Source organism: Heteronotia binoei, chromosome 1 (genome assembly GCF_032191835.1).
Source record: "Heteronotia binoei isolate CCM8104 ecotype False Entrance Well chromosome 1, APGP_CSIRO_Hbin_v1, whole genome shotgun sequence".
Lineage (NCBI taxonomy): Eukaryota > Metazoa > Chordata > Lepidosauria > Squamata > Gekkonidae > Heteronotia > Heteronotia binoei.
This window is the reverse complement of record NC_083223.1, coordinates 32240285-32252577: the sequence shown is the minus strand read 5'-3', so window position 1 is coordinate 32252577 and position 12293 is coordinate 32240285. Positions and strand designations below refer to the sequence as shown.

Sequence of the window (12293 nt, the reverse complement as noted above, 5' to 3'; positions counted from 1 at the left end):
CTTCCTGTACCTGCTGCCCTGTTATATATGCTGTCTGCTCTGTTTCCAATCCAACCAGTTTCTTTTCTGATTTTTGAACTGTTTCTATGACTTCCTCCTTTTGGTCATTTCCTTCATCTCCAAACCATAAGACTTAACCGTTTGACTTGAACCAAACACTTCCACTTTTAAATCAATTACCTTTCCCTGCAAATCATCGACTTTTGAATTTAGCCCTCCAATCTGATCCATTGGATTGGCCTGCATCTGACTCAACGCTGTCGCTAGGTACATTTGCATACTGGTTTGCCACTCTTCAATGATCTCCTGTGAAATCACAACATGTGCTGGTTCAGGGATCCCCAGTAAGGGTGTCGATCTCTGTCTTACTCATTTTAGATGGGCTGAGTTTATCTCCTGCACCTTAATTTACTTATTTAACAAAAGTTTTATATCTCTCCCTTTCCCTGTTCAGAATCAAATTAAACTACTCAATTCATTAGTTGACAGGATCACGCTATACCAACTTAAATTACCTATTTCTTTTTTAAAGTAATTAATTACAGTTCAATCAAGTACTCATTGCATCATTAATTACAATTAATTATAATCAAACTTAACCATTAATTCTTATTTTGAAGTGGTTAAACACCCAAAACCATTCACAATATCTCTCAGTAATAATTACTTCTATTTTCTAATAATTAAACATTCACACCCATACACCATGCCTCTCATACCCTCTCTTTACTCATGCTTTATCATTCTATCCTACACCAATCACTCATCCATGTTAACCCAAGCACTCCCACTTCCACTCTTTATCGGTCATCCCACACTCTGTTCTATACAGTCCAGTATTTCTCCTGAAATTTAAAGTTCAAATAAACATGTCTTGTTATCAGCCACTTTGAATCTTCCAACCTTGTTCTTTCTTCCTTCTTCCCACCTTGTTCCTTCTACTGTTTATAGTCTAACTATCATAAATCTAGTCCCCCAATTCACTGTATCCCCCGTCTATAATTTTTCCACTTCACAGATATATTGATTAACCAACCAACCACACCTAATCACTAAGCTTTTCACTCACACAAAACCAACCACATTTACTCTTTCTCTCTCTCCTGCTTCCAATTACTGCCACCTTAACGTGTTATCTCATCCTTTCATTTAAAGTCCAAAATGTTTTCATTAAGTCTTCTCTCTTCCTCTTCCTGCTGCTCTTCTACTTTCCATCCACTCGCTCTGTAATAAATCCCGCCAGCAAGTTCATTTAGCGTTTTGATCTCCACTATTCTGTCCCTTCCAGAATACTGTCCATGTAGCACAAAAGCAGCAGTCACATACAATTATTTTTACAGCCCCAAAAATCATGCAGTCAAAATTAATTGAATAGAAAGTTTCTTCTCAGTTGTAAAAACCTTGCTGCCCTTTCTCCTTCTCTCCGGCATTCACAGCTTCTTCGCTATTAAGACGTCAACAACAACCCGGGCTTCAGGAATACCAGGAGGCTCAAAATGGAGCTGACAGCCCCAGCTTGACCCTCCTCTTGCTCCCCCTGCCTTGATAACCCCCCCGACTGGGGTTCCACTGGGTCTACCTGCTTCTGGTAACCCCAAAAGTTGTACGGTTAGCCCATCCACCGCAACAGCGATCAGGAATGCGACTGCTCGTCGCTATGCTGAAACCGGAAGCTCTGTACCTGTAAAAATGTTGTTTAACCCTAATAGGAATTATCCTGTGGGGTTCCACAAGGTCTAGCAGTATCTCCCTTGCTGTACAACAAAGTCTGCGTCCAGAAGCACCTCTAAGACTAATGAAGTTTTACTCTGGGTATACACACTTCTTCAGATATCGGAAGTTTATATCCAGAATAAAATTTTGTTGGTTTTAAAGGTGCCACTGGACTCAAATTTTGTTCTGCTGCTTCAGACCAACATGTCTACTTACCAGAAGAGTTATAGTTATCCGAAAGAAGGCTATATGATTTCCTGCCTCGCTTGAGCGCCACCAACTCTACTGCCACAAAAAAAACTAACCCTTATAACCTAATCCAAAGGTAATTTGATTCTTCTTCACGGTCTGTTCTGAGTTTACCTGATGGTGTGGTGGTAGAATTTGAGAAGGTTAGAAATTTTATACAGCAGTACTGCTCCTGGTTCAGCCACAATCACCTGTTCAATTCTAACCTGAGGGAAATAGGATGAGACAAAAATATGCATTCAGACATGCAAACACCCCCCCCCCCCTTTTTTAAAGTCAACATCTACACACAAGTCAGATTCAAGGAATACAAGAAGGCTGGATCTTAAAAAAGGAACAAAATTTAAATTAAAAAAAATGACTCTGTGGCCAGGAAACTGTGAAAATGGATGCAATCAAGAATGGTCTACTTCATGTTGTTCAGTTGCACAGTCGAGTCTGACTTTTTGCAACCCCAGGGACAAAGTCACGCCAGGCCCTCCTGTCTTCCATCATCCTCCGAAGTCTGCTCAAATTCGTGTTTGTTACATCAGTAATGCTGTCCATCCATCTCATCTTTTGCCTTCTGTCTTTCCCAGCATCAGGATCTTCTCCAGGGAGTGCTCCCTTCTCATTTGGTGGCCAAAGTATTTGAGCTTCAGCATCTGACCTTCCAGGGAACAGTCTGGGTTGATTTCCCTTAGGATTGACTGATTGGATCTTCTTGCAGTCCTAGGGACTCTCAAGATTCTTCTCCAGCACCACAGCTCAAAAGCATCTATTCTTCTGCGCTTGGCCTTCCTTATGGTCCAGCTCTCACAGCCATACATTACTACTGGGAATACCATTGCTTTGACTATACGGACTTTTGTTGGCAGAGTGATGTCTCTACTTTTTATTATACTGCCCAGGTTCGCCATAGCTGTCCTCCCAAGGAGCAAACGTCTTTTAATTTCATGGCTACAGTCACCATCTGCAGTGATCTTGGATCCCAGAAACATGAAGTCTGTCGCTACTTCCATGTCTTCCCCTTCTATTTGTCATGGTGTGATGGGGCCGAATGGTCTACACCTTATGCTATATTGCCAGTATCAACCAATCATCTGGGAACAGGCCACTAATAATAATTCTAGTAACATGAAACATGATTGTTACATTTATAAAATATCCTGTAAGCTGCTTTTCCACTATTTTTATTGGCATATGAGGAAACTTTTTTTTTAAAAAAATTACATGTTTACAATAAGGTTCACATAAAGCAAAATATTTTACCTTAAGAGGCCGGCAAACACCTTCTGTGATGTGTCCAACTACTTCTTGCATAGTTTCTTCCACGCCTGAAAATTAAACAACGAAAGTTATTCAGAGTTATCCCACAGATTCTTTTTGATGTTCCATCTGAAGAGCTCATAAACCTCTCTCACTACAACCAACAAATGTAATCCTTCACAAATATACTTTGTGGACTACTACAAAAAATCAGGATCACAGATCCGGGAAGGTGTGATGAAACAGATTTCCTCTACTGAAACTCACTCACTTCCTCTCCCCCCACTTTGCCTTTTTTCTGAATATTTTTACTATTCCTTCCTCAGTGACTCACAATCCCCTTTTCTTCTCTGCTAAGGACTTGCTCCAACCATTCCCTCCCTCTTTTTCCACTGCCCAAAATCTTGCAGTTGATCTCAGAGCCTTCTACCTTCCTCTAATCCCCATCTTCATGACCTCTCCTTTATTACAAAAGGACTATTTTCCCCTTTCACCTCCAGCCCCACGATTTAAACATCTTTGATCCCAACTCCTCCTTTTCTCCATTCTGCTGATCTTTGGTCGCTACTGTGAGTACCTTTACTCTGCATTTTTTTCAAAAAGACACCCAACTCTTTCTTGTCCTTAAAAGCCACTATCTTGGCTACACATTTCTATGAGTGCGAGTGACTTCCTCTGTCTTTCACTTGTCAACCTCTGGTTCATATATTTTCTTGCTTCCTACTATATTCCTTGGAAGTTTCAAACTTAAGTGGTACCTTCAGCAGTCACGAGTTTTAACATGGCTTCCAAATGCTCTTTTTCAGAAGCAGTAGCTTGATGAAGCCAGGCCAACATGTCTCCTACATACCTAAAACAATGGACAAAACCAGTCTGGTTCATAAAGGGCTTCGACAGTGCTAGTAATGCCCCCCTCCCCGCCCAAACACACATGGTCACTGTTGTACCTTAGAGGATCATGGGAATGCATTTCAATAGGCCGGGGAGTACCTCCTGGGCCACCTCTAGTAAGAGCATCAATAAAGCCCCGAACTACGGCACTTCTTCTAGCAGTTCCAAACTCATCAAGGGTATATCTGCAGCAAAAATTAATTTCAACATATTACTCCCCATGATCCACTCAGCTTTTTCCTTAGGCTGGTTCTTAATTCATAGATGTGCTGAAAATATAAACTTTTAAAGGCAACTTTTATTTATTTCACATCTGTCTTCTCCTCTCTCTTTTTCCCCATTCCTTTTTTTTTTTGCTATGCCTGATGCAAATTTCTCAGAAACTTCCTGCCAGGCTGAAATAGAGAACTGAAGAAGCCAGTAAGAAAACGCAAAGGTGGAAAACTGTATATATTGCCAGTAATAATACATGAAGCTGCTGAGTCTGGGACAAAGGCTATGTGTTAGGCTTTGAACTTCTCTGATCCACTGAGTGCAGCCTTGAAGTTTGGACCCCACCTATGGAAAAATACCAGCCCTTACTGTGGCCATAACAAAGGACATCAGAAGAGAAGCAGGACTTGGCATTGTTCTGTGACTCTTTCTTCCCTTTAATTGGTAACAGCTCAAGATGATGTGTGAACTAACACCTTGAAATATGCATCACTCCCCACCCTGGTGCTGACAACTGGTGACACGCAGTAGAGAAATGCACAGTTTTCTTGACAAGTGTTGTGTTATTCTTGGTGTTACCAAGAAGTGAGAAGACAGACATGGACCAGCAATGATTCTGTGTCTATTGCAATGCTTGGAACTGCCCTGAGCTGGAAATTTGTTCATTACACACTCTATTAAAACATGCTGTGGCACATTCAGCCTGGATCGTAACTGTAAGCAACTCCTGACAAAGCCAGTCAAGAGGGGCAGGCATCCTGCCTTTGGACCTGAAACCCTGCCCTTGCTGTAGACAACGTATCAACATACTTGTAGAGAACAGGTCGGTCTTGTAAAGCTTCCATTGCTTGGGCCAAAACTGGGGAAATGTCACATGATTCTTGGGTTAAAGCCCTGCATTCACCTATAAAAGAGCAAAATAACAACAACAATAACCATCTGCAGCAGAAAGAGCTGAGAGGAAAATTTCCCCCTCCCCACTGCAACTCTCTGAGCTCCCTAAAATGCTGTTCCTGGGGGACAGCAAGGGGGTATGCAATGGAAGGAGAGGAGAACTGGCAAAAAAAAAATCCCCACTCCCTCCAACAGTGCAAAACACTCTTTGGATTCAAGCCCTATGTTAGTACTGTGAAGCTGCATCCAGCATTCAACTACCATTCTACCCCAGAAGAAGATGTTGAAATTTTGAGTGGGGGGGGGGATTACAAGCTATCTTGGGGGGAGGGTTTAGCAACTGTCAGGATATCAACTGTACTTGGGCCTCTGCCACTGTCCCCAAAGTCACTGTCTGTCTCACAAGCACTGTCTGAAAAAGGACTCTGTAGATAATGACGCCACTTCTTCAGTCTTCTCTTAGGCAGGACATACACTGCCAGAAGAGGCTGATTCTTTATGTGGGGGGGGGGGGGGGCTGTGTAGTCAGTGTTGGAAGAGTCTGAGCAAGCAGAATTAATCTGCTCTTAAACAGAGACATTTTCCCTAGTCAGAACCCTCCATTACTCTGGATCCTGACACCCAGCTTAATATTCAGATTCAAACCCAGGTTTCCCAGATTCTAGTCTAATGCTCAAACCATTACCCCACATTGCGTCTCAATTAGGCAAAAAGCGCCTAATTACATCATGTTTTGAATAAGCAGATTCCAGCTGTTCCTGATGCAGACTTTTGTCAAACGTTAACCAATTCAAAGGATAGTTGCAAGGTAGGATTAACAGAAAATTGACTGTAGTGTGTGATCAGCATTCGAGGTACCATACAAATGATCAGGAAAGCCTGTTCCAGTCCTGTTTCTAATTTGGCACACTTATTTACAAGGGTGTGCTAATGGAATCCCATGACAGGGCTCTCAGATTTGCTATTTTGTAACCAAGATGTTTAGGATCATGGTGCGAAGGAGTTCTTATTAGTGATGGAAAGGGCCGTCAATTTGCAGCCATCTTATGATGGTCCTGAAGGGTTTTCAAGGCAAGAGAGGAACAGAGGTGGTTTCCTATTGTTTGCCTCTGGTCTCCCCTCCAAGTACTAACCAGGGTCGGCTCTGTTTAGCTTCTGATATCTGACAAGGCTGGGCTAGCCTGGGCTATCAAGGTCAGGGTGCAGTCCTATTACTATTGTAACAGTAAGAAACCAAAACATTCAAATGCTGTTTTTCCAATATTAAATATTTTGCAATTCTAAACCTGCGCCTTTGAACAATCCCCATTCAACCCCCACCCCAAATTATTAAAATTATGCTCTATTATGCTCTAACTCCCTGTTTCCCAGAAAGTGCAGATCCTGTTTCAAAAGCCTTTGAGATCCACAAATAGAGTTTGTACATGCAGCCCAGAGATAAGCCACGCAGCTGGATTTGCTAGGAAAAACGCCTGCCTGCCTGGAAGCACCTCATGAGCCGGCATGGGGTAGTTGTTGGAGTGCTAGACCAGGGTCTGAGAGACTCCGGTTTGTGCCCCCACTTGTGCCATGGAAGCTCCCTGGGTAAACTTGGGCCAGTCACACACTCTCAGTCCAACTTCACAGTGTTGTTATGAGGATAAAATGGAGGAGAAGAACAATGTAAGCACTTTGGGTCCCGGTGGGGGGAAAGTTATGGTATAAAAGAAGTAAATAATAAGTGGTGGTGATTCTGCTTTCATGTCTACAAAATGGGGCTGAACTGCCTATGCTTCAGAATTGAAACAAACTTTCAAAGAAGAATCACAGAATCCTAGAGTTGGAAGGGGCCTCCAGAGTCATCCATTCCAACCCCCTGAACAACGCAGGAAATTCACAAATACCCACACACAAACATACATCCCCAGTGGCCCCTGGGCCAGAAGATGGCAAAAACCCTCCAGGATCCCTGGCCAAACTGGCCTGGAGAGAAATTGCTGCCTGGCCCCAAAGTGGCAATCTGCATTTCTCTGGGCATGTAAGAAAGGGCCATGAGAGCTAAGCACTGATGCAACCCTTCTGCCCTCCTTCTCATGATCTGCCTAAGTTCACAGAATCAGCTTTGCTGTCAGATGGCTATCTAGCCTCTGTTTAAAAACCTCCAAGGAAGGAGAGCCCACCACCTCCTGAGGAAACCTGTTGCACCGAGGTACCACTGTAACCATCAGGAAGTTCTTCCTAATGTTTAGCCGGAAACTCTTTTGATTTAAATCCAACCTTTGGTTCTGGTCCAACCTTCTGGGGCAACAGGAAACAACTCTGTAACATTCTCTCTATGACAGCCCTTCCAGTACTTGAAGATGCTGATCATATTACCTCTCAGTCGTCTCCTCTCCAGGCTAAACATACCCACCTCTTTCAACCTTTCCTCATAGGACTATGTCTCCAGACCCCTCCCCATCTTTGCTTGCCCTCCTTTGGACACATTTCTATATCCTTCTTAAATTGTGGTGCCCAAAAACAGTGAGGTCTAATCAGAATAAAGTGAGACCATCACTTCATGTGATCTGGGCACTATGCTTCTGTTGATTCAGCCCAAAATCGCATTTGCCTTTTTAGCTACTGCATCACAGTGCTGACTCATGTTCAGTGTATGGTCTACTAAGACCCCTAGATCCTTTTCACACAAAGACAAGACTCCCTCATCATATAATTATGCATTTGATTTTTCCTACCTAACTGCAGAACTTTACATTTATCCCCATTGAAATTCATTTTATTTGTTTGTACCTTGAGCCCATCGGTAAAGCTGCTCATAAGAAGTCTCTTGTAGCAAAGCCATCTGTTCCATAATTTCTAGACTGCAAATTAAAAATGTATAAAATATTTAGCAAAAGGTGCTTTATGCAATCAAAGGAGTCTTGAAAATCTTAAGTTCACATACACATTGATACTCCTCAATATATGGCTCTGATTTTGTTAACAGCTCACTTCATTTAGATTTAAACAGTTTATGCCTTAATTAATCAAATGAATTAAGCAAGGCTATTCCTTTGTAAGTATTCAATAAGAACTCACCCTGATCTCTGCTGGTTTGTACGCAGAAGAATCTTGACATCACTGTGAATTTGCTTTACTCTTCCTAACACTTTGAAAAAACTCTGCAATAAAATTAAATTGCACTATGTAAAGCATTCACAAAGCAAAGTGTCCACACAGAAACATTCTCAAATTTCTACACTACAGAAAAAGCATAGTTTGGCAGGTACTCTGCAGTACATCAAACTTAGAAAAACAGCTAACTCCACTTAGACAAAATCAGTCACATTCCCCGCGTATAAACCTCTGAACATTTTTACTGACATTCAGTTCCAAGCAAGTTGTATGCTTTTCTCAGGCAGCCTGCAACTATACAACATTACTATACAACATCACTGTATAACATCCAACAAAAGCAAACAAAAACTCCATACATTTAATATTGGGCATAGCAGGGACACAAAGAGAGTCATGAATTGTGTTAATTCTGCTGCTATCAGTAATTTATCTTCCTCTCCAGGGGATCCTGAATGACCATGAATGTGTCTGTAAGATCAAGCTTAAAGAGAATGGATGGATGATTCTCAGTGTGCCTGGCTTCAGAATATCACAGCCCCAGCAATAAACACATTATTTCGGAAGCAGCAGCTCAGTTGGAATGCGCATCCCAGAATCAGTCCTCACCAGGGTGCCTGAATGGCATTCTCTGACTTTCTACAATCTACAGCCAGAAACCAACAGCAGAAGCCAACACTCTGGATGTCATCAGCATCACTATGGATGGAAGGGCAGCTCTGGAAAGACAGCAAGATCACAACTGGCCATCATGAGTTAAAATAATTCCAGGGCTGGAAAAACCTCTGGAGGCTTGCTGCTGGTCAGAACACACACAGGTAGGCCTGATGCCTGATTTCGGGGACAACTCCATATTGGCCTTTGTAACATGGAATGGTTATCAGATTATGTGCAGATGCTATGATGGCTTTCTTATAGACAACAGTCAGTAGCCATGTTCAGGGCACACCCTCCCTCCCTTCCCTTTTGTCTCTGGAATGAACTGTCTCCAGAATGAACTCTCACCATCCTGGTTTGTGATAACGAGCTTAGAGTTGTACTATGCACTGACACCAACCATAAAACATTAACCAAGTCCCCAAAGGATCATAATACTCCTGACCATGCATTTCAACCTGGTTTATGAAGGAACCACAGCTTGCGGCCAGTGCACTCCAAACCATATTTAATGACAATGGGGGAAATTTACCAGAGAGATGGGAGCATGCATCCCCCTAGACTGGTTTGCAAACCATGATTGGCAGGACCCCAGCATTAAGCTACATTTGGAAGGAATCTTCAGCTAATACTCTGGAAGGAGAATTGAAAATTCTATTGTGTTACTTACAGGGATTACCATCCCTGTAGATCCCAAAGTAGCATTACCAGGGCGAGTTAATGTATACAGTCCAAAAGTTAGTTTAAGGATGATTCTTGACATGATTACAGCTGCAAAATTGCTATTAGCAAAAAACTGGAATGCTAGTAAACATCGCACTATCAAACCTTGGATTCAAAAAGTATGGCGTATTGTGAAACTGTCAAAATTGTCAGAACTTGTTCAACTAAGAGATGGTTGTATTAAAAAGTGTATTTTTCTGATAGCTGGAAATCTTTTTCTGATTTTTGAAGGAAGGAATTTGATATCAGACATAAAATTGCACCTCGATTCTTCTCCTCCCCCCCCCACCCCCGCACCCCAAAACGGCTATTGACCTCTTACAGGGAAAACATAGAGGTAACTGTGCATTTCCCCTCGCATGATATTCCTACAGAGTAGAAGTCGCCTGCTTTGGATAAACAGCAAAAGGAAGATTTTATACCCAAGTGCTGCACACCTGTTCTGAAATGCTATGCTTTTCTACAACAACAAAAAACTGTGGAAAAATAACGAAAAATTAATGAAAAATACTTCAAAATAGTAATAGATAACTGAACACCTGAACTTCACACATTATTACATGAAATTACATATTATAGCATATTGTCAAAAATACAAGGTATAAAGTATAAGGAATAAATATTCAAAAGTGCTTGCAATTAATCATGTCCAATCCAGCTTGAAATACTTGAAGACTATTCACCCGACTCCGCGGGACAATTAAAGTGCCAGTGTCAAACTTACAGCATACCACATTCCTGTGACACTAGCTCCAGATCCAGTGTCACAGGAATGTGGTATGCTGGAAGTTGATAAGTGGAATCGTCTCTCAGATGAAGACAACTGAAACAGTAGTACAGGCTTTACTGTCAGAGGCTAATGACTATCCACTATATATTAAACGTCTTTAAAGAAAGGAAGTTTAAAGCAACGTCTTAACATCATAAATTCTTCGCTGAAGAACAAGAATTATCTGCAATTGCAACACATTTGACACTGGCACTTTAATTGTCCCGCGGAGTCGGGTGAATAGTCTTCAAGTATTTCAAGCTGGATTGGACATGATTAACTGCAAGCACTTTTGAATATTTATTCCTTGTACTTTATACTTTGTATTTTTGACAATATGCTATAATATGTAATTTCATGTAATAATGTGTGAAGCTGAGGTGTTCAATTAACTATTACAATTTTGAAGTATTTTTCATTAATTTTCCGTTATTTTTCCACAGTTTTTTGTTGTTGTTTGAGTCACTTTCTGTGGAACTCTAGGCTTTTCATTTGCATGCTTTTCTACAAGCCTGCATTGTAGCTTCCCCACCAAGCCCCATGTTGTAACTGGTAGTTCCCAAGGCTTTTAGAAAAAAATTAAGTGCTGCCCTCCTCTGTAGCAGGTGATGCAAAAAACCCTCTGGGACCCTGGTCAACTAAAATTGTGGTCCTCTGCTTTTAAGGTTGAAGTTAAACTCATCTGGATGGCTCACACCCATTTTTAGGAGAGGAGTTAATTCATACAGGTGTTTCAGGGTAAAAATTCTGCCACTGGAATCAAGCAAAAATTGCATAGGATTCTTCCTTTACAGAATTTTTCTATCTGTTAGGTTTTTATCCTGCCCTTCCTTCAAGGAGCTAAGGCCTTCCCCATTTTTATCCTCACATCAACCCTGGCAAGGCAGATTAGGCCAACAGAGTGGGCCAAAGCCATCCAGTGAGCTGAATGATAGAGTGGGAATTTGAAACTAAGTCTCTCCTCAGCTCTAGTGTAACACTATAACCCTTCTGTCACACTGGATCTGTTCTGTTCATTCTACGTGAAATGGAAACAATAACAGGAAAGATTCTTCACAATATGCTAAACAAAACTGGAGTCCAATGGTACTTTACACATTTTAGAGAATGAATTCCTGCACAAGCGTTCGTAAATCAGAGCTCACTTGATCGGATCAATGAAGTGTACACCTGCTATGCCAAAGCATTAGATTGACAACTGAAAGGCCAGAGCAGAAGGAGGGGAGATGCTTCGCAGACTGGTTGGCCTTAAACAAGCTCTAATCAGAGGAGTTATTACCATAGTATGCAAGATTTTTTCTGTTATGTATTTTAAGGTACTTACCTCTGTCATAGGCCCATCCCTTGCACCTCGAAGAATATTCATCTCTGCTGGAGAAAGCTGGAATTCTGCTATGAAAGCATCTGCTACTTGTGCTTTTAAGTCTAATCTCTGGCTGCAAGAAGAAAGCTGGTGTCACTTTTTATGGTCAATCTAATTAATTTCATTACAGTTCACAGCTCACAAGCTATTCCAAAGTGCAGTTGTAATAAACTGAGCATTTTTAAGAAAGTCATCACTTGATGGTAATTCAATTGCCCCATAAAAGTCACTACATGCCAGAGCAGAGAGTAGCTAATTTTATCTGCCCAAATCATTGAACAGGCTGCATAACTGGTCATTTTACCAACAGCTGTGGAACCAGAATTCAAATGCAATATAAATACCATTATTTAGAAAGTTAAAAGCCAAATCCTAGACCAAGGGTCCCAAACTGATTTAAGCCTGAGGCACTTCTAAATTTCTGATACACCGTGGTGTGTGCAGCCACAAAATGGCTGCCGTAGGAGGTCATAAAATGGC

At 41.5% G+C, this 12293-nt stretch overlaps 1 protein-coding gene across 1 annotated transcript in view; it reads right to left on the bottom strand.

Moving 5' to 3' along the window:
* The window catches only part of COG6 (component of oligomeric golgi complex 6), a 42323-nt gene that overhangs the window by 17775 nt on the left and 12255 nt on the right, over positions 1 to 12293 (bottom strand). The window contains exons 5-12 of the mRNA XM_060233139.1: positions 11775 to 11886; positions 8266 to 8348; positions 7978 to 8048; positions 5125 to 5218; positions 4158 to 4286; positions 3969 to 4060; positions 3214 to 3278; positions 2077 to 2168 (exon numbers count right to left, since the gene is read on the bottom strand). Of these exons, the coding sequence (XP_060089122.1) occupies positions 2077 to 2168; positions 3214 to 3278; positions 3969 to 4060; positions 4158 to 4286; positions 5125 to 5218; positions 7978 to 8048; positions 8266 to 8348; positions 11775 to 11886 (738 nt within the window). The remainder of the gene's footprint in view (positions 1 to 2076; positions 2169 to 3213; positions 3279 to 3968; positions 4061 to 4157; positions 4287 to 5124; positions 5219 to 7977; positions 8049 to 8265; positions 8349 to 11774; positions 11887 to 12293) is intronic.